The sequence below is a fragment of the Benincasa hispida genome, chromosome 1, assembly GCF_009727055.1.
Source record: "Benincasa hispida cultivar B227 chromosome 1, ASM972705v1, whole genome shotgun sequence".
NCBI classification, from domain to species: domain Eukaryota; kingdom Viridiplantae; phylum Streptophyta; class Magnoliopsida; order Cucurbitales; family Cucurbitaceae; genus Benincasa; species Benincasa hispida.
The window spans coordinates 9868533-9891742 of NC_052349.1; the positions used below are offsets into that span (position 1 = coordinate 9868533).

At 39.6% G+C, this 23210-nt stretch overlaps 1 protein-coding gene across 1 annotated transcript; it reads right to left on the bottom strand.

Moving 5' to 3' along the window:
- Window positions 1-8578: 8578 nt before the first annotated feature.
- LOC120075850 lies at window positions 8579-9965 on the bottom strand. Its single transcript, XM_039029559.1, has 3 exons — window positions 9747-9965; window positions 9315-9513; window positions 8579-9177 (listed from the first exon to the last, which is right to left on the bottom strand). The coding sequence occupies exons 1-3, from the start codon at window positions 9963-9965 to the stop codon at window positions 8579-8581; spliced, it is 1017 nt and encodes a 338-aa protein (XP_038885487.1).
- Between the last annotated feature and the right edge of the window lie 13245 nt (window positions 9966-23210).

A 23210-nucleotide genomic window follows, 5' to 3' on the forward strand; every position in this document is an offset into this window, starting at 1 on the left:
AACAAGTAAAATGATTTTATTGTCTTTGTTGGTGTTTACTCATCAATTTTTCAAAAGTAGTGTCACTGTTATTAAGGCGGTTTATTTCAGATCATTAATTGAAATGTAAATTAAAAAGACTAAACTATCCTCATCAAAAGTTTTTTTTATTGACAACACGCACATTGGCGAGCATTTCAAACAATCTATCGATCGTTTGAGACCACTCCTCTTCGCTTTATTGAGATTTAACTCTGTACTTCCATTTTTTTAGGGTTCCTCGAAGCAATTTGTTCCCTTGCCCATTTGTAAGTTGAACATTTTCTGTCATTAATCTTGTTTTTTTTTTTTTTTTAACTTCGTGTTATATTGCGTTGTCTTCAATTTACCTATCCAAACAACTAGTTAGGGTTACAATCAATGTATATGTCCTATTGATTCATTTCAATTTCAAACTTACCTATTCGCTGTTGTTACTTCTCCAGTATTAATTGTTGGGGTTGATACTTTAAAATCTCGTGGGTTTCGCAGTTTGTAAATTATTTGTACACGAATTATTTATTTAACAAAATAAAATATTATTTTATTTGACATTTAGTTTGCAGTAACCCAAGTTCAGTAAACTAAGATCCAAGGTTACTTGATGTAACTTAAACATGTATATCGTTGACATATAAGTGGATCATGTTTAAATAATAACCTGAATGGTCTGTAGTATATGGATAAAATTGGGTATCTTATGCTGGTGACACTATGGATACAACCCACTTTGTAAATGTTACAAATGATCTGATCTTGATCGTTCATATGGAGACATGTGAGTGAGGTATCCTATACAAAGAGTTTATATAAGATCAGACCATGAAATGATTAGTCTCTCTTTATAACACCTTTACTTGAAGAGACTTACATTTCACTAGGATCATCATAGGTAACTTGACCTTAATCATGAGTGAATAGAGAACTCTTTCTTATGAGGGGGATCATTTGATATGTATGGGTGAGAATGACCAGATTCGCTGACTCAAAACGAGAAATTATCCAAAATAACCCTCTTTATTTTTCACATTTAAAAAATAACATGCTTTTTGAATACTCGTTAGAATGGTTTTTCTCGGAACTTCTTAGGCGAGATCGGGCCCGAGATTGTGTTAGTTTTTTGAACGTTTGAATATCAAATTCAATTGATGGGAAAGAAACTTTTCAAATATGCCCTTAGTAATAAAAATATTATTATATTATTATAATATCCCATTTTTTTTAGAAACCTAACAATTGGCTTGCACAACAAGTTTCTTAAACAAGTTACCCAAGATTTTCCTTAGCATTTGGAAGTCCTCAAACCCTCACATCTCATCTTTTTACACACAGTTAAGAAAAACAAGGCATATATATCGATATTGTCTTTTGTAAATGTTCTTTAGTTGTTATTTTCATGCTGTTAAGCCTAATAATTTATGTTTTCATGGTTATTTACATAATCTCGATGGAAATTCAATAATCTTGGTTGTGATTGAGTATATTTACCTCGAGATTTAGGGTAGGGTTTGAAATCTCGACTGAGATATTTATATAGATGCACTGAGCGCAGTCTCCACGAGATTTTGAATGATTTTATTAACTTTTTTGTATCTATGTATGATTTTTTCAAAGATGTCTCATATATTTGTTTGTTTTGGGGGTGAATAGAAGGAGGATGAGAAAGAATATGTAGGGGTTCAGTTAAAAGGGTTGATTGTCGACGTTGAAATAGAGCATGAGGAGTTTTTACGAAAAATATATAGAATCATTGGGATAAATTCTATTGAGTTTGAATTGGTTATAAGGTGTTTGTACAATGTTACGCCGAATGTATCTGCCTTTGTGATCAGTAATCAAGAATATCTTCATTTTTTCTTAACTGGTGACGATGTGTCTCAAGTGGCTCTTTCAGTATCGAAGTTAACAATAGTAGTCCATAAATTTATGAGTACGGTACTGTCATATCCAGTTCAAATGGCACAAAATGTTCAATCATTGGCATATGAACTTGAGTTTATTCCTTAATACAATATGGGTTCCATTGAGGTGCGATCATTAAGTCCATTGAATAATAATATATGTCCGTTAGATTTAGGAGACGATATGGTTGGGTTGTTCAACAGGAAATATGTGGACCTATCTGAGGCTACTGTTAATGATGTGTCTTCATATGAAGTGGACATGTCAGTAGATTCTGATGTCGACGTTAATGTGGAGGATAAAGATATACCTGTGGTGGTTGTTAATATTGATCATGTAGGCTCAATGAATGACTAGAACTCAATGATCACAAAGGTAGAATCAATGTTGAATTTAGAATCAAGGGTTGACAGAGGACCGTTTGATGATAGTAATATGATGATTGATGGTGAGTAGTGTACAGATTCGGTAGCAAGTGGTGAATCTTGTATCAGCCATAACAAGAGGAAACATATTGAAAAATTAATGGCGACCACCATCGTTGTCTCATCTGAGTCTACTATAAAAGATGTCCAAGTTGGTAATATGTTTTTAAGCAAAAAAGATTTGCCTAAGAAACTGTTTGTTTTTGCCATTAGGAAGAACTTCCAATATCGTGTCGATAGATCTACTAAGAAGTTATATATTTTAAGATGCATAGGATCGACTTGCCAATGGAAGGTCAGGGCCATTAAAATGACTCTAAAATGATCAAAATTACTAAATATGTTAGCGCCCAAACATGCTAGAAGATATTAAGAAAACAGGATCATAAACAAACTAAGAGTTGGGTTATAACTTAAATGTTTAAGTCGAAATACCAGGATATTAGTCGTGGTTATAAACCGAAGGAAATCATTCAAGAATTTCACAAAGAGTATGGGGTGGACATTAGTTACGAGAGGGCATGATGGGCCAAGGAAGCTGCGTTGTCTTTAATGATAGGGTCCCTTAGAGAGTCACTCTGTTTGTTACCATGGTATGGGGAAAACGTTGAAGATTTCCAATCTTGGCACCTAATATGAGTTGGAGACTGATCGTAATGGGTATTTTAAGTACGTGTATATGTCACTTGGGGCTACGATCAAAGGTTTTCTGAACTTCTGAACTGCATCTAGCCAGTCATTGTGGTTAATGCTGCACACATGAAATGGAAGTATAAAGGTATTACTCGTAGAAGTGTCAATTGATGCTAATAAGAAAATATACGTGCTTGCATTCAGTTTGGAGGATAAGGAAAACAATGATTCGTGGACGTGGTTCATGAGAAGTTTGCAAGCAACCGTTGGTATGGTTAATAGGTTGGTGTTCATATTTGATCGACATAAAAGCATTGTGAAGTCCATTTCTATAGTTTTTTTTTTTTTTACACATTCCATGCACTTTGTATCCATCACTTGAGGCTAAACTTGACAACGAAGTTCAACAACAATAATGTGTGTGCAAACTTCATGTTAGCAGCTAAGGCATACCGGAAGTCTGTCTTCCGATAGGGAACAAGTTGGCTCCCTACAATGGTGTTAAAAAATATCTTATCGATGTCGGATTGTTAAGGTGGGCCTGAGATACCAAGTGGGAATGAGATACGATCAGATGACCACTAATATTGTGGAATGTATCAGCACAATATTGAAGGTGAAAGAAATTGGATCTGAGATTTCCATGAGCAGTGGAACAAGATTATTCTAAATCACAATCATAAATGAACATAACATTTATAGTCGACTTCAAACAAGCAGTTATACAATTCATACAGAAATTACAGCATGAAAAACTCAAATGCACAAAGGGAAAAACTTAAATGCACAAAGGGAAAAACTGTACGAACAATTGCAGATGAGTCTCCACGCTCCGTTGCATATGACTGCTCGAACAACAGCAACTTCAAATGCTCAATCTACACGACCGCAACACAGCACGAACTCTTTGCACTCGTCCTTAACGATCGCCTCAGCCATGAACTCTTCATCAACAGCACGAACACCGCACTCGTCCTCAACAATCGCCTCGGTCACGAATTCTCCGCAACAGCACGAACGGCCTCCATAAAACCTCGACGGTGTCGAGTTGAGTCTAACACCACCAACAAGGCTACCTTGGTATTCTCGGTGTGAGAATTCAGAGGGTGGGCTTCGTTCAGACTTCGAATGAGGCAAACGAAGGAGGAAACACTGATCGTGTATACGACTGGGCAAGTGGGAGATGGAAAAGACCTATCGTATAGGTCGATGCCCAATCGTTTAGATAAAGCTATGCAATCGTTTTAGCTTCATCGTTTAGCTCGATTTGTCGCCTACAAACACTACACGATCATTTACTTAGGGCAAAGCGATCGTCTAGCAAAAACTATGAAGATCGTTTAGTAAATACTGGCACGATCGTTTTAACTCGCCCAGCCGTCGTTTAGTAAATCCATATTGACTTTGACGACTTCGTGAGTTTCTTTTGCATAAGAGAGAAAATCTCAAAAAACTTTTTACGAAAACTTTTCAACAGTTTGTAAATCATCCATAAAATTTTTAGGAAAACCATTTTCCTTTTAAACTCACGGTTACCATGAATCCAATAACCACCCACTCATTTGGTTATTTAAAGAGAAAAAGAATTATTATCCAATAATTAATATTATTATAAATTATAAATGATAACCAACTTATCATACTATATTTTATAACCTATAGTTTTAATATTTCATCTCATGAAACATATAAACCATAGTTATTTTTCTATTCTATATGGTACTTAATGTAAATCTCATTTACATCAATCATCCATTAGATGTATCTCATACATCATACTGATTATATCATATTATAATCAAAATACCTCTTGTCAATTTGAACATTCAAATCAACACAAGAACTGATCCTCAATTAAATTCATTGAGCTATCAAGGGGACCTTATGGACCTATAGCTCGAAGCTCCAACGGTACGTGAATAACTGACTAAACTCTTTAGTCACGGAATCCACTATCTGTTAACTGGCAAAACACTCCACAAAAGATCGACAGCTAAACCTCTCCTTTAACCACAGATATATTATGTGTCCATCATTAACCCATCAGCAGTGCGATAACCCTTTTACAGATGCACTCGATAAGTATGGGCAATAACCGTTATGCCCCTGAAAGTTACATCTGTTTCCTTAAGTACACTGATCCCTCTAATAGAACATAAGTCATAATCCTTACTATAACTGAGTTCTTCCTCTTCCAAAAAAAAAGGAGAGAAGTTGATGGCCACTATGTTCAAGCCCCAGAATCAGCTCTTAAGGGAGGCAATCTCTCTACTTATCCATACTTCGAGAAATGAGTGGAATTTTCCCATCTTTTGTGGATTGAGTTTTCCAGCTCCCAGATCAGACAAGTCCCACAAAGGTAGGCATGTTGGAGTTGGTAATCTGGCTTTACTTTCACCATAATTAATTAAAGAGGACCGCCCTCAAAAGGCAGGAGTTCCCAAAACACTAGGATTTTGAGGTCGTGTCACCTATGGTCGTTAGAGAGAATGCAAGTCCTCTAGTATCAACGGCGTTATATACAGAGTCTAGTCATCTTTGTGGTCCAGGTCTTATACAAACTCTTTGTATAGAACACCCTTACTCGCACGTCTCCACATGAATGGTCAGGTTCTACCATCTGTAGTAGTTTACAACACTTACAAACCTCTACAAAGTGGGTCGTATCCATAGTGTCACCAGGATCAGGTATCCTACCTTAATCTTTATACTACAGACCTATTTAGGTTATCACTTAAGGCATGATCCACTTGTATATCACATATACATACTTAAGTTCACATAAGATAATCAAGAAGCTTTGTTTATTGGATATGAGTAAATGCCAGAATTAAATAATACTTATTTTATTCATTGAACAATGTGTATCTTTACAAAATAACGAGACTCCGGAAGAATTAGGACACCAATCCCAACAGAAGAATGCTCGATTCCTTCAAGTGACTGCACTGTTGGATCATATTAGAAGTCTTCACCGGGAATGGTTTTCTGAGCACAGGACATTAGCATCAAGGCGAGAATCAGTTTTGTCAGACCATGGGGAGAAACTTATAAGACTTGCAGATATTAGTTCCAGAGCAGATATTATGTGACCGATTGATTGCCACGAGTTTGAGATTGTAGACGGTCATCTTAACCCTCATGTTAATTTTGTTGGAAATGGTGTCCTAAATATCTCTTATATTTTCTTAGTTTGTAAACTTGTATAAATAAATTTTTATTAATAAAATAATTGTTATTTTATGTGCACTAGCTCAAGTCAATAAACTAAGATCCTAGGTTATTTTATGTAACTTAAATATGTATGTGGAGGCATATAGGTAGATCATGTTTAAGTGATAACCTGAACGGTCTATAGTAGATGGATGGGGCTAAATATCTTATCCTGGTGACACTACAGATACGACCCGCTTTATAATTGTACAATTCTTATAAAGTTTTATAAATGATCTGATCCTGATCATTCATGTGGAGACATGTGAGCGGGAGTATCCTATACAAAGAGTTTGTATAAAATCGGACCACGAAATAATTAGTCTTTCTTTATAACACCATTGCTAGAAGAGATTTAAATTTCACTAGGATGACCATAAGTGACTTGACCTTAATCCTGAGTGAGTTGTGAACTTTTTCCTATAAGGGCAATCCTTTGATTTGTATGAGTGAGAGTGGTCAAATTCATCGATTCAATATGTTTGCCATTTTGGGGGATTTTTCTGAGTGGAGAGCTGGGAACTTAACTACACAAGATGAAATTCATTCTTTCCCTTTGTTAGGGTAAGTAGATGCACTGCTCCCTTAAAGGCTGATTTTGGGTCTTGAACAATAAGAACCCTCACTCTTTCACTGACTAGAGAGGGGTCTAGTTATAGTGAGATTATGACTAATTGTTCATTAGAAGGATCAGTAGTACTTAAAGAGTTAGATGTAACTACATGGGTAAAACGGTAATTTTAACCCAATTGTACTTACGAGCAATTTGTGAAGGGTCAATGCACTATTTATTGGTTACATCCAATGGATATAGAAATATATCTACAGTGTGAAAAGTGCAGCTGTCAGTCTTTAGTGGAGTGATCAATAGTTAATGAATGTTGATTAATTTGATTAAAAAGTTTAATAAATTAATCTTGCATCATTGGAGCTTCAATCTGTAGATCCATAAGGTTCTCGTTTTAGCTCCATAAGGACTAATGAAAATCAAATTAATTTTGGTTTTATGTGAGTTATTCAAATCAATTAAAGAGAATTAATTGTATAAGATACAATTAATCTAATGTATGTTAATACATAATAATGTTAAAGTATAATGTATGTTGATACGTTATATAGTTTAATGACAGAGATAACAGATAAGTATTTGAATATGATTCAAGTATTTATTATATAAATGAGATTAATATAAATACTATATATTAAAATTAATGTGAATATGATTCATATTATATCTATATAGTTATATAAGTTTCAATCTGTAGATCCATAAAGTCTTTGTTTTAGCTCCATAAGGATTAATGAAAATCAAATTAATTTTGGTTTTATTTGAGTTGTTCAAATCAATTAAAGGGAATTAATTGTATAAGATATAATTAATATAATGTATGTTGATACATAATAATGTTAAAGTATAATGTATGTTGATACGTTATATAGTTTAATGACAGAGATAAGTACTTGAATATGATTCAAGTATTTATTATACGAATGAGATTAATATAAAAAATATATATTAAAATTAATGTGAATATGATTCATATTATATCTATATAGTTATATGAGAGAACCATAAACTATATGTTTTGTTATATGTGATATAATAAACTATAGGTCATATATTATATAGGATATAATATATAATTTAATTATATTAATTAGTTAATATAATTAAATTAAAATTGAAGTTTTGAATTTTGAATTAAAAAATCAGTAACTCCTTGNATATATAATTTAATTATATTAATTAGTTAATATAATTAAATTAAAATTGAAGTTTTGAATTTTGAATTAAAAAATCAGTAACTCCTTGGGAGTTGTTTAGTTATCTCTCATATACAGTTACGAGAGGAAGGGGGTGACACAATTGGTGTTTTACGTGAAAACCGAATCTTGCAAAAGAAGTGTTCTCTCTGCCCTAAGTCTATCATCACTTCCCTCTGGAAAATTCTCTAAAAAGAATGGAATCTCTCTCAAAATCCCTTACACCAAAATTGACAAGGAAGCCTGCTCCTCTCCGTTGGTTCTCTCTTTGAGGATAACAAGGAAGACTCCTAGTAGTGGTGTTTCCATATTCATTGGGTCGCTATGTTCGTAGTGTTGAGATCGGGAGAAGAAGACGGTTCGTGATCTTCGTGTTGTTGGAGAGAAAACAAGAAGAAAGGTTCTTCAAGGGTTAGTGTTCTTATCTCGTTTCCTCTTTGCAATTCCTTTAGAAGCATGCTTAAGGGTGGATGTTTATCATTGACGCCTGCATCAAGCCACTTCACAATCTCTTTCTTTACAACCTCCCTCATGGCAGGGTTCAGACGGCGCTGCCTCTCTGCTGATCCTGTTTTTCCTTCTTCAAGACGGATCTTGTGCATGCAATACGAAGGACTGATCCCTCAGATGTCCACTAAGGTCCATCCCAAGGCTTTCGCGTATTTTTTGAGGATCTGAATAAGTGCTTCCTCCTTTTCTTTGCTTAGTGAGGCAGAGATTATAACTGGTAGAGTGTTGTTGCCTCCCAAATAAACATATTTGAGGTGCACTAGTAGCGCTTTCAACTCCAACATGGGTGGTTCTTCCAAAGATGGCTTAGTTTGCTGTGTTGCTCGTTTAGATAACCTTATTGTTTCAAAATCTGGTTCAGTCTGTATTGCTGTGCAATTTTCCTCCAACATTGCGCCAACCTCAAAGTCTTTTTCCTCTAATTCTTCTCGAAACTCGTGCCAATGTTCTTCCTGCAGTTCTCTAACATACTGGCAGTTTTTCATATCACCTGGGTAGTTCAACGCATTGAGAACGTTGAACTTTGCTTGCTGATTGTCGACTCTTATGGTAAGTTCTCCTTTTTGTACATCGATCAGCACTCGCCCTGTTGCGAGAAACGGGCAACCCAAGATGATCGACACCTCAGTGTCGGCTTCGTAATCCAATATAACAAAGTCAGCAGGAAAAATGAATTTATCCACTTGCACAAGTACGTCTTCTATCTTGCCCTCTGGATGCGTTATTGATCTGTCAGCCAACTACAACGTAACTATGGTGGGTCTTGCGTTGCCGATGTTTAATTTCTTGAAGATTGACAAGGGCATCAGGTTTATACTAAGTCACACAGTGTATTTTCGACTTCTTTACCCCCTATTGACATGGCAATGTGAAACTCCTTGGATCTTTTCTTGGGGATGTTGTTCTGGAAGAGCGCACTACATTCATATGTTAGTGCGACAGTTTCATTTTTCCCGATCTTTCTCTTGTTGGCGAGTATGTCCTTGAGAAATTTCACATAGCTCGGCATCTGTTCCAGTGCTTCTACTAAGGGAATGTTGATATGTAGCTGTCGGAGAACATCCAGTAACCTCTTAAATTGTTTACTATCATCTTTCTTTTTCAGCCTAGACAGGAAAGGTGGAGGATCCCGCCATACTTCCTGGTCACTTTGCTGCTTGGTTGGGGGTTGCGTCTGTCTCTTATACACATCTAGATGTGTATAAGAGACAGCCTCTTAAATTGTTTACTATCATCTTTCTTTTTCAGCCTAGACAGGAAAGGTGGAGGATCCCGCCATACTTCCTGATCGTTTGACTGTTTATTGAGGTCTCTTGCTTGCTGTGTTTTTGGGGCTAGAGGTTGCGATGACTTTGATTCTGAGTCTTGTTGAGATTCATTATTTGTAGAGGTAGTTGCTTCTGAACTGGTAGATCCGTGGTTTGTGATTGAGTGGTCATTGTTGGTGATTGAGTCTTCTGGCCGTTTTACTGATTTCGGTACTGATGGCACGGGGACCATCTTCTTACTGCTTCTCAATGTCACTGCTTGACATTATTCCTTGCCGCTTGGTCCAGGTGCTTCCGAGCTACTGGGCAGCGTACCAAGCGCTCTATTCTTAAGCTCGTTCGCAAGTTGTCCAACCTGCACCTCCAAATTTCTAATGGAGGAAGCTTGCGACTACATGATTGCCTCGTTCTTTTCGATATATTGTTTCGGTAGTGCTTCCAAAGACGAGGTACTAGAAGAGGTGTTAGAAGAGGATGGTTGGTTGTGTTGCTGTCTACTCTGAAAATTACCCTGGCTTTGATTCTGATGATGGAAAACTGGAGGATTACCTTGATTCCAGGGATGACTATTCTGATGATTCCTCTGGCCTCCTTGGTTGTGATTCCCTCTCTAACTGAAGTTGGGGTGATTCTGCCAACCAAGATTGTAGGTGTTGCTAAAAGGGTTATTGTGACAGATTGTGGATTTGACGGGCAGACTTCCACCGAGTGCCTCTCTCCGCATTGGATGCAGCTTACTGCTGCCACTTGCGTCAGCACATTGGCTTGCGTTGCACTTTAAGAGAGATGTCCTTGATTAATAGCCATAGTCTGGAGGAGCGAGGTTACTGCGGCCATCTGGACGGCCAAGGTGGTCATTGTATCAGGTACAATGGCACTTTCTGCTCTTCTTCGTTCCGAGCCTCTTCCCCTATACCCGTTATCCATCCAATCATTTGTATTTCGAGAAATACGATCTAAGATGATCTTTGTTTCTGTATACGTCTTGTCCATGAACCTTTCTGCCACGGAGGTATCAACAACTGCTTACATTGATCTATCCAAGCCATTATAAAAAGTTTCCATCAGAACGCAATTGGGAATCTAGATGTATGGACAGTTCTTTACTAATCTTCTGAATCGCACCTAGAAGGTGCTCAAAGTTTCATTTTTCCATCTGTTCAAAATTTAACACGTCCCTCCATCTTCTTGCGTTGACGGCAGGCGAGAAAAATTTCAAATTTCTTCATAAACCTCTTAACCAGCTGGTCCCATGAGTTGATTTCATTTGACTCTAATGAATGAGCCCACCTCTTTGCTTCATCCCGCAGTGTATACGGGAAGAGATAAAGTCTAATTCCTTCAGGAGTAACGCCAGGTATGGGGAATGTGTTGTACATTTCTATAATGATATGCGTTCGTAGTATGCGTTCGTGTAGTGCGTGTCACAAGTTTTCTTATGCTGGAACCAAGTATAATTCCAACGCAAGTTTCTCAGAGTGAACTGAGGTCGAAAACGGGGATTGTTATTATTAATGCAATACTAGTGTGGTATATGCGGCCGGTTTAAAATAAAGAATAATGAATTGGTTATGCAGAAAAGTAAATATCGATGAAAAGTAAATTGCAGTAATGAAAGTAAATTGCGATGATAAGTAAAGTGCTGTAAAATAAATTGCGGTGATAAAATAAATGACTAAACTATTAATGATACAGGGTGAGGACTGGTTGTGAAGTTGTGCAAAATAATTTGGTGAATACGGTGGCAAGTCTTGTGAAATGAATCAGAAAGAGAATGGGTTGAGGGAAAGGACATCGCAAGTTCGTCAATTCTTATTGAGAACGCAACTAAGGTTCTGCTTTCCCTTAGCTTACACCTTTTAGTAATCGACCACGTTCCCATATGACAATGGTGAAACAGGGATGAACGTAATGAACGCAAGGTTGTTTCCATCTCTGGAAATACTTCTCGCTTTAGTTAACGCATTCTTCCAACCTTCTCTCGATAGGCGGAATAACATCTTCACTTCTGCTCTCACAGGTGAAGATGCCGTCGAGGATGCTTTAGCTAAACTTAACTGATTACCTTAACAAGGATTAACTCACTCGCTTAATCCTTCCCCTTTACCCAGGGGATTAGTGACACATGATGGAGAAAATGGATGATAAATGTGTGGAAAAGAACAGAAAGATAATAATGATTATGATAATGATATTGAAATCTAGAGACAAGCGTTTGATACAGATTGTGAATGAAAGATTAAAGAAAGATGAACACAGTAGATGAATTGGAAAATAAGAACAAATACGGAAAGAGTTACAGATCTTGATCGGAGACGTTGTGCTTACCGACGTGTGGATGAAATGGAGTGGAAAGCTTTCCTCTCAGGCTTTCTTTCCAGGTAGAAGTGACCTCTTGCACAAAGCTTCTTCTTCGGGGATGGAAATAATTTCTTACTCGGAGACTTACCTTTCAGTCTTGTCTCGTTGTTCTCCCAGATTTTCTCTGGATTGTCTCTTCAGACCAGCCTCCTTAACATTGAATTCGAGGAAGTTATTTATAGACCTTGGCTCCTGTATTAGTGGTCTCACTTTGAAAATCTGATAATTCCTACAATGGCATAATGAAAATGTCCGCTCTGCTCCACTATCAATCTATCAGAATCGTACAACAGAAAAGTTGTACACTTATCGGAAGTTCATGCGAATGCGTTGCTCTTCACATCTTCGATCGATTGTCACATGCGGTGTAATTGTTTTAATCTCTATCGATTGCCGCATGCGGTGGAAATGTGTTGATCGCTTGAATCCATGATCGATCGTCGCATGCGCTGTAATTGCGTTGATCTTTTTCGTTCTTGATCGATTGCCGCATGCTATGTGGATGCGTTGTTCATTTTTGTCCTTGAGTGATTAACGCATGCGGTGACCTATTTCCTGCAAAACAAAGACTTGGACATTCCATTTCGCCATCGCAATGGGGTTAATGGGTGTGTTCACGACACTTTACAATTTTCATATTTCTAAGCCAATTTTTATACTGTCGACGCAACTTTTCCTTCTTTTTGCCGCATAATCTAAATAAAACAGCATAAATAACTTGTATTTCTACAAGTTATCAATGCGATACTATGCTTTAAAATAATGTATGTGATGCTGCTGAGATGCGCTCGTAGTATGCGTTCATGTAGTATGTACATATCACAAGTTTTCTTGCGTTGGAACCAAGTATAATTCCACCGCAAGTTTCTCAGAGTGATCTGTGGTCGAACACAGGGATTGCGATGCTAGATGCGATATTGATGTGATACATGCGACCGAAAACAAAATAATAATGTGTTGTGTTTGAAAAGTAAAATGTGGTGATAAACAAATAAACAAACAAACAAATAAATGAATAAATGTGAAGTTGTGCAAGTGTATGAGGGAATGCGATGACAAGTCTTGTGAAAGGTATCAGAAAGAGAACAAGTTGGGGGAAAGGACATCGCAAGTTTGTCAATCCTGTTGAGGATGCAACTAAGGTTCTGCCTTCCCTTGGCTTACACCTCTCAGTGATCGGTCGCGTTTCTATATCTCTATGGTGAACAGGGATGAACGTTGCGAATGCAAGGTTGTTTCCATCTCTGAAAATACTTCTTACTTTAGTTAACGCATTCTATCAACCTTCTTTCAAGAGGTGGATTAACATCTTCACTTCTGCTCTCACAGGTGAAGATACCGTTGAGCATGCATTAGCTAAACTTAGCCGACTTCTTCAACATGGATTAACTTACTCGCTTAATCCTTCCCCCTTCCCCTGGAGGATTAGTTACACATGGTGAGAGAAATGGACGATGAATGTATGATGGTGAACAGAGAGATGAAGATGAATATGATAATGATATTACAGATAAAGATAAAGCGTTTGTTACAGATAGATGAATGAAAGATCAGAAATGAATAACAATTGATGAACAGAAGGTAAGAACAAATGAAGACAGCGTGTCAATGTCTTGGCATGGATCTCGATCGGAGTTGTTTTACTTGCCGACGTGTAGAAGAAGTGAGGTGGAGGACTTCTTTCTCAAGATAGTTCCCTAGGTAGAAATGACCCTTGCACAAAGCTTCTCTTCGGGATTGTGAATGAATTTCTGGCTCCTGAGACTTCCTTTCAAACTTCTCTCGTCTATCTCCCGGACTCTCTATGAATGTCTCTTCAGACCAGCCTCTATGAATGTCTCTTCAGACCAGCCTCTCTATGAATGTCTTTTCAGACCAGCCTCCTTCTTCTAGTGTTGATGTAGCTATTTATAGACCTTAACACCTCCTTCGTTAGTGATCCCGCTCTGAAAAGTTACTTTTTCTGCCGAGGCTTGGTGGAAACATCCGCTCTACTCCATATTTAATTTGTCAAATCATACAATAGAAAAGCTGTACAATTTCAGAAATCCCCGCGAATGCATTGCACTTTTTATCCACGATCGATCATCGCATGCGGTGCGAATGCGTTGCTCTTTTTATCAACGATTGATCGTCGCATGCGGTGCAAATGCGTTGCTCTTTTTGTCCTCGAGCGATCGTCGCATGCGGTGATACCTGTTTCCTGCAAAACAAAGACTTGGACATCCCTTTTTGCCATCGCAATGGGGTTAGCGGGTGTGCTTCCAACATTTTACAACTTTTGCATTTCTAAGTCAATTTCCATATGTTTGACGCAACTTTTTCCTTCTTTTTGTCGCATATTCTAAATAAGATGGTATGAATAACTTGTATTTCTACAAGTTATCACACCCCTAAATTAGATATATGTTTGTCCTCAAGCATATCCTCTACTAAGGAAATTCAGCTCAAGTCCTATCCTTACTTTGTGTCGATCGACTACTCTGAATGCTCTACCTCTACATAATTTATCAAAATTACTAATTCCTTCTATCCTTTGAACATTTCTTCAGCATGCTCTACTTTATTCTTACCTTAGACAAACCTCTACTCAAAGTTCTCTTCTTATTTTGAAAAGAATGTTTTTCCTGTTCTTGTAAAAACAACGCAGTGTGCCTTTTATGCGATAGCCTGGTTTGCGTCTTACTATAGAGAGCGTTGATCATGGTTACACCCTTCTTTTTGGATTGCTCCCACGGGTATCATGCGAACATCCAACTTCGGCTGTGTACCAAGCTCAACTTCAACTCTTGTCCCTTAGCCAAGTTTTCACTTTAGCTGGTCAGTGGAGTTGTCTCTCTCTATTTTTTTTTATATATAAAACGAAAACGAAATCACCACATTATCCTACTCAATTGTGCCTGTCTCTTATACACATCTAGATGTGTATAAGAGACAGAAGCGTGCCTTTTATGCGGTAGCCTGGTTTGCGTCTTACTATAGAGAGCGTTGATCATGGTTACACCCTTCGTTTTGGCTTGCTCCCACGGGTATCATGCGAACATCCAACTTCGGCTGTGTACCAAGAATGCATTTGCTTGATATGAACGCATCCGCTTGATCGCATATGCTCAAATATTTTCCACCCCCAAATTTAGAGAGTCACAAGGTCCTCATTGCATTGTTTTACACAAAAAAGACAAAATACTTAGTCAAAATTTGAAAAGAAGGTTTGAACAGAGTCTTATGATAGAGAAGGTAAAATGAAAATTATTGCGATGAATTGTCTAAGTGTTAGGCAGAAAATGCAATATATAAAGAAATTGCGCTAAGGTTATGCATAATACTCATCATAGCAGCACAAATAAACAGCGCAAAAGAAAAGAAAGAAAATACCGCATTAAATTGACAAAGGATGATATAAATAAAGAGGCCATGACATAAGGAAAGAATAGTCACTCAATGTATATAAAAATTGTCTAAGTACACAAAGAATTGTAATGATCGCAAACACAAAAATTTCAAACATATAAAGGAGAATACAAAGGTATAGTTATATAAAAGAATTGTAATGATTGCACAAAAAACAAAAAAAAAAAAAATTGACAATGTGAAGGAGAATACAAAAGTATAGGAGAAGGTGGTACACCCTCAAATTTAACTTTGCGGCGGGGGCTTGTTGTGAGGAGGGCGTTGCGGAGGAGCTCCTTGTGGCACTTCTTGAAAGAATAGAGGGTGCTGCAGATGTTGAGGAACCACAGGACCATGCAAATATGCGGTCAAGAAATTAAAGTACTCGTGGTTGCGTTCTGCCATTTGCCTCTGATTCAGGCGAAGAGTAAAAATGTTGCGTTGAATGTTTATCATCGCCTGGCGCAGCTCTGCATTGCTCTCTCGTAACTCCATCAATGTGTGGTAGAAGGAAAATAACTCTTGTGTCAAGAAGCCCCTCTTGTCCTCAAGGGAAGCATCTATGGATGCGGTGGGGGGTGGTGTCGTCGATGTCTCACCTGTATCAGTTTGGGGCTGAGTGGAAGAGCCTGCTCCCAAATCGTGTGGATCATCAACATGCGGCGATGTTTGAGGGGAAAGGTGGGGTGGAGATGGATGGCTGATGGATGCTACTGAGGACAGGGGGTTAGAGTTGGGTGCAAGGAGGAGGTTTGTAAAATGATCAGAAAGAGGGGAAAGGGACTCAGTTGTTGGACTTGGTGGTCGGATGACTAAGGGTAAGGGATCCTCCAAAGGTAAATTGGTTGGTTGATGTGATGCACTGCCTTGGATTATTTCTTTTCCTTTGTCATTGTGGCATCATCTCTTGGGTCTAGGTGGTTGCGGCGCATTTAGGTCGATGAGGGGCCGCTTCAGTGGAGGCTCTAAGCAATGCAGCAAATCCTTGAGAAGGACTCTCAGGATTTTCGTGCTGATGAGGCCATGGGCTTTTGGCATGGGTTCTTCTTCAATACCCGTGCCCACAAATAGACATAGTCTAGAGAACGTCCATGGAAAGAAGTATTGGCCCCTGACGCGACCTACATAACCTCTGATTTGCCTTGCAAGAAGTTGGTCCACATCGATTGGAATGTCGCGCGCAATACAGTATGCGACCATGACTCTATCCCTTGAAATAGTCTTATCATGAGAAGTCGGGATGAATCGTCTCTTCAGACCCAAAGGCGTGCTTCTGGCAGCAGATGGTTGGAGGCGATGGTTTTAATGCCGGTCAAAGACACCGTCCACTTGGTGCCTGGTTGCGTCAGTGTTCTCAGCGCATTCTCCATGTGCTCTTTGGTAGGATCATCAATCAATTTGTTGCCCGGTGCTTTCGGGAAATTCTTCAACTGATAAAGTTGATTGATGTCTTCGGCACTGAATGGCACTACCCTCCCATCAATGACCACTACATCTTCGGTGTCGTGGAGCTGGCCATGGTAAAATACCCTCACTACCGCTGGGATGACTATGGATGGGCATTGGCAGAAAGTTTCCCACCCATGCTCTACCACAATACTGATGACAAGATTTGGTAGTGAGGCTGGCGCAGGGAAGAAGCCCATTTCCATCAATAAATCATTGTTTTCCTTCTGGGTTTTTGGGCGCCTCCTGGTCGGCAAAAGCTCCCTGCCTTCAATCTTCGCTTTTCCTTTTTCTTGAGCAGACGCAAGGCGAGAAATGCATTCTCGTTCCTTGTGTTGCTCTTGCTTTTCCTTTTCCCACTATTCTCTTTCTTTTCTTTTTAGCCCTTTGTTGTGTTGAATGTTGGCTTTACGGTGCAACTCTTTTTTCTCCTTCTCGTTCTTCTCCGCTTCCTCTTCTTCTTGCATCTCTTTTTCAAACTGTTTGGAGGCGAGCGCAATGCGCTGCTCATCCTCGAGCTTTCTCTTCTCTTCTTCTTTCGTCCTTGCATTGGCAAGGCAAACCTTCTCATCATGAAGCCGTCTGGCCAAATCGGCCGAGACGATGATTTGGCGTGCCCTTGCCATATTTTCTTCCTTCTCCTTTAATTTTCTTCTTCGTTCTTCCTTCTTCTTCTCCATGCATCTGTTGATTGCTGGGTCTTCTGTGGACCCTTGCGACGCCGCATCAGTGGGGAGATGTCAGGGTCTTCCTTGTCGTCCGAACTGCAGAGTTGAGCCTCCGACGCAACTAATCTTGAATGCGGCCATGAGGTTTGTTTTTGGGTTGATGGTTCAAATTGCGCTGACACCCCCATCTCCACCCTTGTGATAGTTGATTCTCCATCGAAATCCGGGCTTTCTGCCATTTTCCTCCACTCTTCCTTTTTTCTCAGGCGCTTCTCTTCTTGCCTGCGTTGTCTTCTTTCACTTCTCCTCCTTTCATTCTTTTCTTTTTCCAGCCTGGCAACTTTATCTTTCTCTGTCTGTTGCTTGTCAACTTCTTTCTCCTCCTTCTCCGCTTCTTCGGACTGCTTCGTCTACCTCCTTGCCTTCACGACCTCCAGAACAGCCCTAATGGGTCCCTAATTAGAGTCTATTGAGGCAGTCTTCTTAGGATCCAAGATGGTGAGAGCCATCCTTCGCGAAGCCGAAACTAACTCCTTCTCCAACAGTTGGGGTTGGTTTACTACTCCTGCTTCCGGTAACCCTCTGTCCTTCTCCAAGTGACTCAAGATGCTCCCAAACACCTTCTTATCGTTTTTCTCTTCTGTCCACTCTCGGTTGGAGGTAATAGAAGCGCCACCTCAGGTCTGGTGGTAAGGGCACTCTCTGTGTTCGGCCCCTCTCGGCGGGTAGATGGTGTTGCAGACGCTGAGGGTTTTCGTCTGGGCTTTCCAACGATTCTAGAAGTTAGTTTGGGCTGGGCAGCGAGTAAAGCCGCCTCCTATGCAGGGACAGGGGCTTGGGAAGGGGATGATGGTTGGGAAGAAGAGTGTGACGACTGTCCGGCCATAAGTTCGGTGAAGGGAAAGAAGATAGTGGTGATTTTTTTCGTGGAAGAAAGAGCGAACGACATGGTTGAGGTATGTAGAGGGTTTTTGGGAAGGTTTTCGCGAAAAAAAATGCAAATAAATCCCAGACGAGGCTGAGGGAGGGGGGGGGGAGGGATTTATAGGTTGGGCCTTGAAGGGCCCAACGCAATCGGTAGTGCACGGGCAGGCTTTGGTAATCCAAAAAGTCTGTCGCGCCCCTCCCCACTATGACATAGCCAGTAAGGACGTCCTTTCGTCTGCTATGTAATAATTCACCTTGGGAGCTGAAACGATCGTACGATTACCTTCTTCGCGAATATTTTATCATTTTTTTATTTATTATTTTTAGAGGACGGGTGCAATGTATATCTATTAACGCAAGACACACCCATCAACACAATGCATACACGACATTGCATTGTATCACCAACATCACAATGTTTATCCCAAAACCATAATGATAAAACATTGTGGTATTTACTCAAATCATTCATTCAACAGTTCATTAAAGTCAACGCAATCAGAGACTGAAATGGAAATTAATTCAATAAAGCAGGGAAAACTAATTCAATAAAGCAGCAGTAAAGCAATAAAGAGAGTTCATATGGATGTTGTTTGAAAAGATTTTCAACATTACCGCAACGCATCCCCACAGGCGATCAGGCTTGCCTGCCCAATGTCACCTCTTGAAATTGCTCCTTCCCACTTGGTCCAGGTGCTTCCGAGTTACTGGGCAGCATACCAGGTGTTCTGTTTCTAAGTTCGGCCGCAAGCTGCCTGACCTGTATCTCCAAAGTCCTGATGGAAGATGCTTGCAATTGCGTGATCACATCGTTTTTTTCTATGTATTGTTTGAGCAGTGCTTCCAAGGACGACGAATTGGATGAGGTGTTAGATGAAAAGGGTTGATTGTGCGGTTGCCTGTTCTGATAATTACTCTAGCCTTGACCCTGGTGATGAAAAAATGGAGGATTTCCTCTATTCCCGGAATGATTTGTCTATAGGTTTCTCTGGCCTCCCTGGTCATTGTTCCCTCCTCAACTAAAGTTGGGATGATTCCTCCAACCTGGGTTATAGGTGCTGCTGAAGGGGTTGTTATGGATAGAGTATACTGATTGTTGGTTTGACGGGCAGACTTCCACTGAATGACCTTCTCTGCATTGTATACAGCTTACTGGTGCCACTTGTGTCAGCGCATTGGTTTGCGCTGCATTCTGAAAGAGAGTTCCTTGATTTATAGCCATGGTTTGAAAGAGTAAGGTGACTGCAGCCATCTGGGCGGCCAACGTGGTCATTGTATCCACTGGTACAATGGCGTTCTCTGTTTTCCTTCGTTCTGTGCCTCTCCTTCCATATCCATCATCAACCCAGTCATCCGTATTTTGCGAGATGCGATCTAAGATGACTTTTGCTTCAGTGTACGTTTTATCCATAAACCCTTCTACTACGGAGGCGTCTGCAACTGCTTGTGTTACTCTGTTTAGGCCATTATAAAAAGTCTCCATGAGAATGCAATCAGAAATCCAAATATGCGGACAGTTTTCACCAATCGTCGAAAGTGCACCCATGCGGTGCTCAGAGTTCCATTTTCTGTTTGCTCAAAATTTAACATTTCCCGTTGTCTTCTTGCATTGACAGCGGGAGGGAAGAACTTCTTCATGAACCTTTTAACCAATTGATCCTAAGAATTTATCTCATTTGGCTCCAACGAATGAGCCCATCTCTTTGCTTCGTCTCTAAGTTTGTACGAAAAAAGATAGAGTCTGATGTCTTCAGGAGTCACGCCAGGAATGGAGAATGTATTGCATATCTTGACAAAACTGGTGAGATGTGCATGCGGGTCCTCTCCTTGCAAACCTCCAAACTGACCCGCATTCTGAATCATCTGGAGCATGACAGGCTTAATTTCGAATCTGGCGTTCTCATCTACCGTAGGCCTTGCGATACCTGGTGAGAAATCGTATAAATTGGGCACCGCATAGTTCCTCATGGGAATGTTGCAGTCAGCGACCAGAAAGACTGGGTCTTACGGCGGCTGATTCATTCCCTGATTCCCTTCGGGCCTCTCATTGTTGTTCGCCATATTTCTTTTACGCCTAGTATAGTTTTGGCATGCTCTTCTGCGAAAGGATCTCTCGATTTCTGGGTCGACGTTGAATTCTGGATCCGTTCCAGTACTCATGCACTGTCAATTGCTTTTCGCTTAAGTGCACTGTACTCCAGAAATTTGTCCTGCACAATATCACAAAAAATATTCAGCACTAAAATTGCCAATCCCCGGCAATGGCGCCAAAAAACTTGTTCGAAGTTTGTTTGTCAATTGCGGCGGATGTAATGCCACCGCAAAGACTGATGATGTGTATGATATACATTGCTTTGTCTTAATCATGCTTCTAGATAATATATGCGATACTACGCTTTAAAATAATGTATGTGATGCTGCTGAGATGCACTCGTAGTATGCGTTCATGTAGTATGTGCGTGTCACAAGTTTTCTTGCATTGGAACCAATTATAATTTCGCCGCAAGTTTCTTAGAGTGATCTGAGGTCGAACACGAGGATTGCGATGCTAGATGCGATATTGATGTGATACATGCGATCGAAAATAAAATAATAATGTGTTGTGTTTGAAAAGTAAAATGCGGTGACAAACAAATAAATAAATAAACAAATAAATGAATAAATGTGAAGTTGTGCAAGTGTATGAGGGAATGCGATGGCAAGTTTTGTGAAAGGTATCAGAAAGAGAACGGGTTGGGGGAAAGGACATCGCAAGTTTGTCAATCCTGTTAAGGACGCAACTAAGGTTCCGCCTTCCCTTGGCTTACACCTCTCAGTGATCGGCCGCGTTCCCATATCTCTATGGTGAACAGGGATGAACGTTGCGAACGCAAGGTTGTTTCCATCTCTGGAAATACTTCTTGCTTTAGTTAACGCATTCTATCAACCTTCTTTCGAGAGATGTATTAACATTTTCACTTCTGCTCTCACAGGTGAAGATGTTGTTGAGCATGCGTTAGCTAAACTTAGCTGCTTCTTCAACATGGATCAACTTATTTGCTTAATCCTTCCCCCTTACCCTGGAGGATTAGTTACACATGGTAAGAGAAATGGACGATGAATGTATGATGGTAAACAGAGAGATGAAGATGAATATGATAATGATATTACGGATAAAGATAAAGCATTTGTTACAGATAGATGAATGAAAGATAGAAATGAATAATAGTTGATGAATAGAAGGTAAGAACAAATGAAGACAGCGTGTCAATGTCTTGGCATGGATCTCGATCGAAGTTGTTTTTCTTGCCGACGTGTAGGAGAAGTGAGGTGGAGGACTTCTTTCTCAAGATAGTTTCCCAGGTAGAAATGACCCTTGCACAGAGCTTCTCGTCGGGATTGTGAATGAATTTTTGGCTCCTGAGACTTCCTTTCAGACTTCTCTCGTCTATCTCCTGGACTCTCTATGAATGTCTCTTCAGATCAACTTCTTTATAAATGTCTCTTCAGACCAGCCTCCTTCTTCTGGCGTTGATGTAGCTATTTATAGACTTTAGCACCTCTTTCGTTAGTAGTCCCGCTCTAAAAAGTTACTTTTTCTGTTGAGGCTTGGTGGAAACGTCCGCTCTGCTCCACATTCAATTTGTCAAATCGTACAATAGAAAAGCTGTACAATTTCAGAAATCCCCGCGAATGCGCTGCTTTTTTTTATCCACGATCGATCGTCGCATGCGGTGCGAATGCGTTGCTCTTTTTATCCACGATCCGTCGCATGCGGTGCGGATATGTTGCTCTTTTTGTCCATGATCGATCGTCGCATACGGTGCGAATGCGTTGCCCTTTTTGTCCTCGACGTCGCTTGCGGTGATACCTGTTTCCTGTAAAACAAAGACTTGGACATCCCTTTTTGCCATCGCAATGGGGTCAACGAGTGTGCTTCCGACATTTTACAACTTTTACGTTTCTAAGTCAATTTTCATATGTTCGACGCAACTTTTTCCTTCTTTTTGCCGCATATTCTAAATAAGATGGTATAAATAATTTATATTTCTACAAGTTATCAGTAACACTATGGATACGACCCACTTTGTATTTGATACAAACGCAATGATCTAAAGCGTTTATGCAGTTGACATATGAGTGGGGATATCCTATGGAATGAGTTTGCATAAGACTGGACCGCGAAATAGTAACCACTAGATGTAACACCGTTAACTAGTTAGGTTCCTATTTCAATAGTATGACCTAGGTAACTTAGTCTTAATTCTGAGTATATTATGAACTTCTATTCACGAGGGATTGTCCTTTGATTTGTATGGGTGAGGGTGGCTAGTTCGCTAACCCAATATACTTACCATTTTGGGAACAAGACCAAGTGGGGAGCTGTGAATATAATAATATAAGATGGAACTTACTCCTTCCCGCCCTAAGGGTACGTAGATGAGTGTTCCCTTAAGTGGTGTCTCTGGGACTTGAACAAAGGGTCAGACCTTTTCATTGACCCGAGAGGGGTTTCTGTTCATTGGTTTGACCATAAACAGGTTATTCATTAGAGAAGCGTATTTAAGAAATCATAGGTAACCCAAGGGTAAAATGGTAATTTGACCCAGTTGGAGTTGTGAACACTCGTGAATGACTAACTTGCTGTTATTGGTCTATATCCATGGATATAGAAATATATCTATAGTGAGAAGAGTACAACTGTG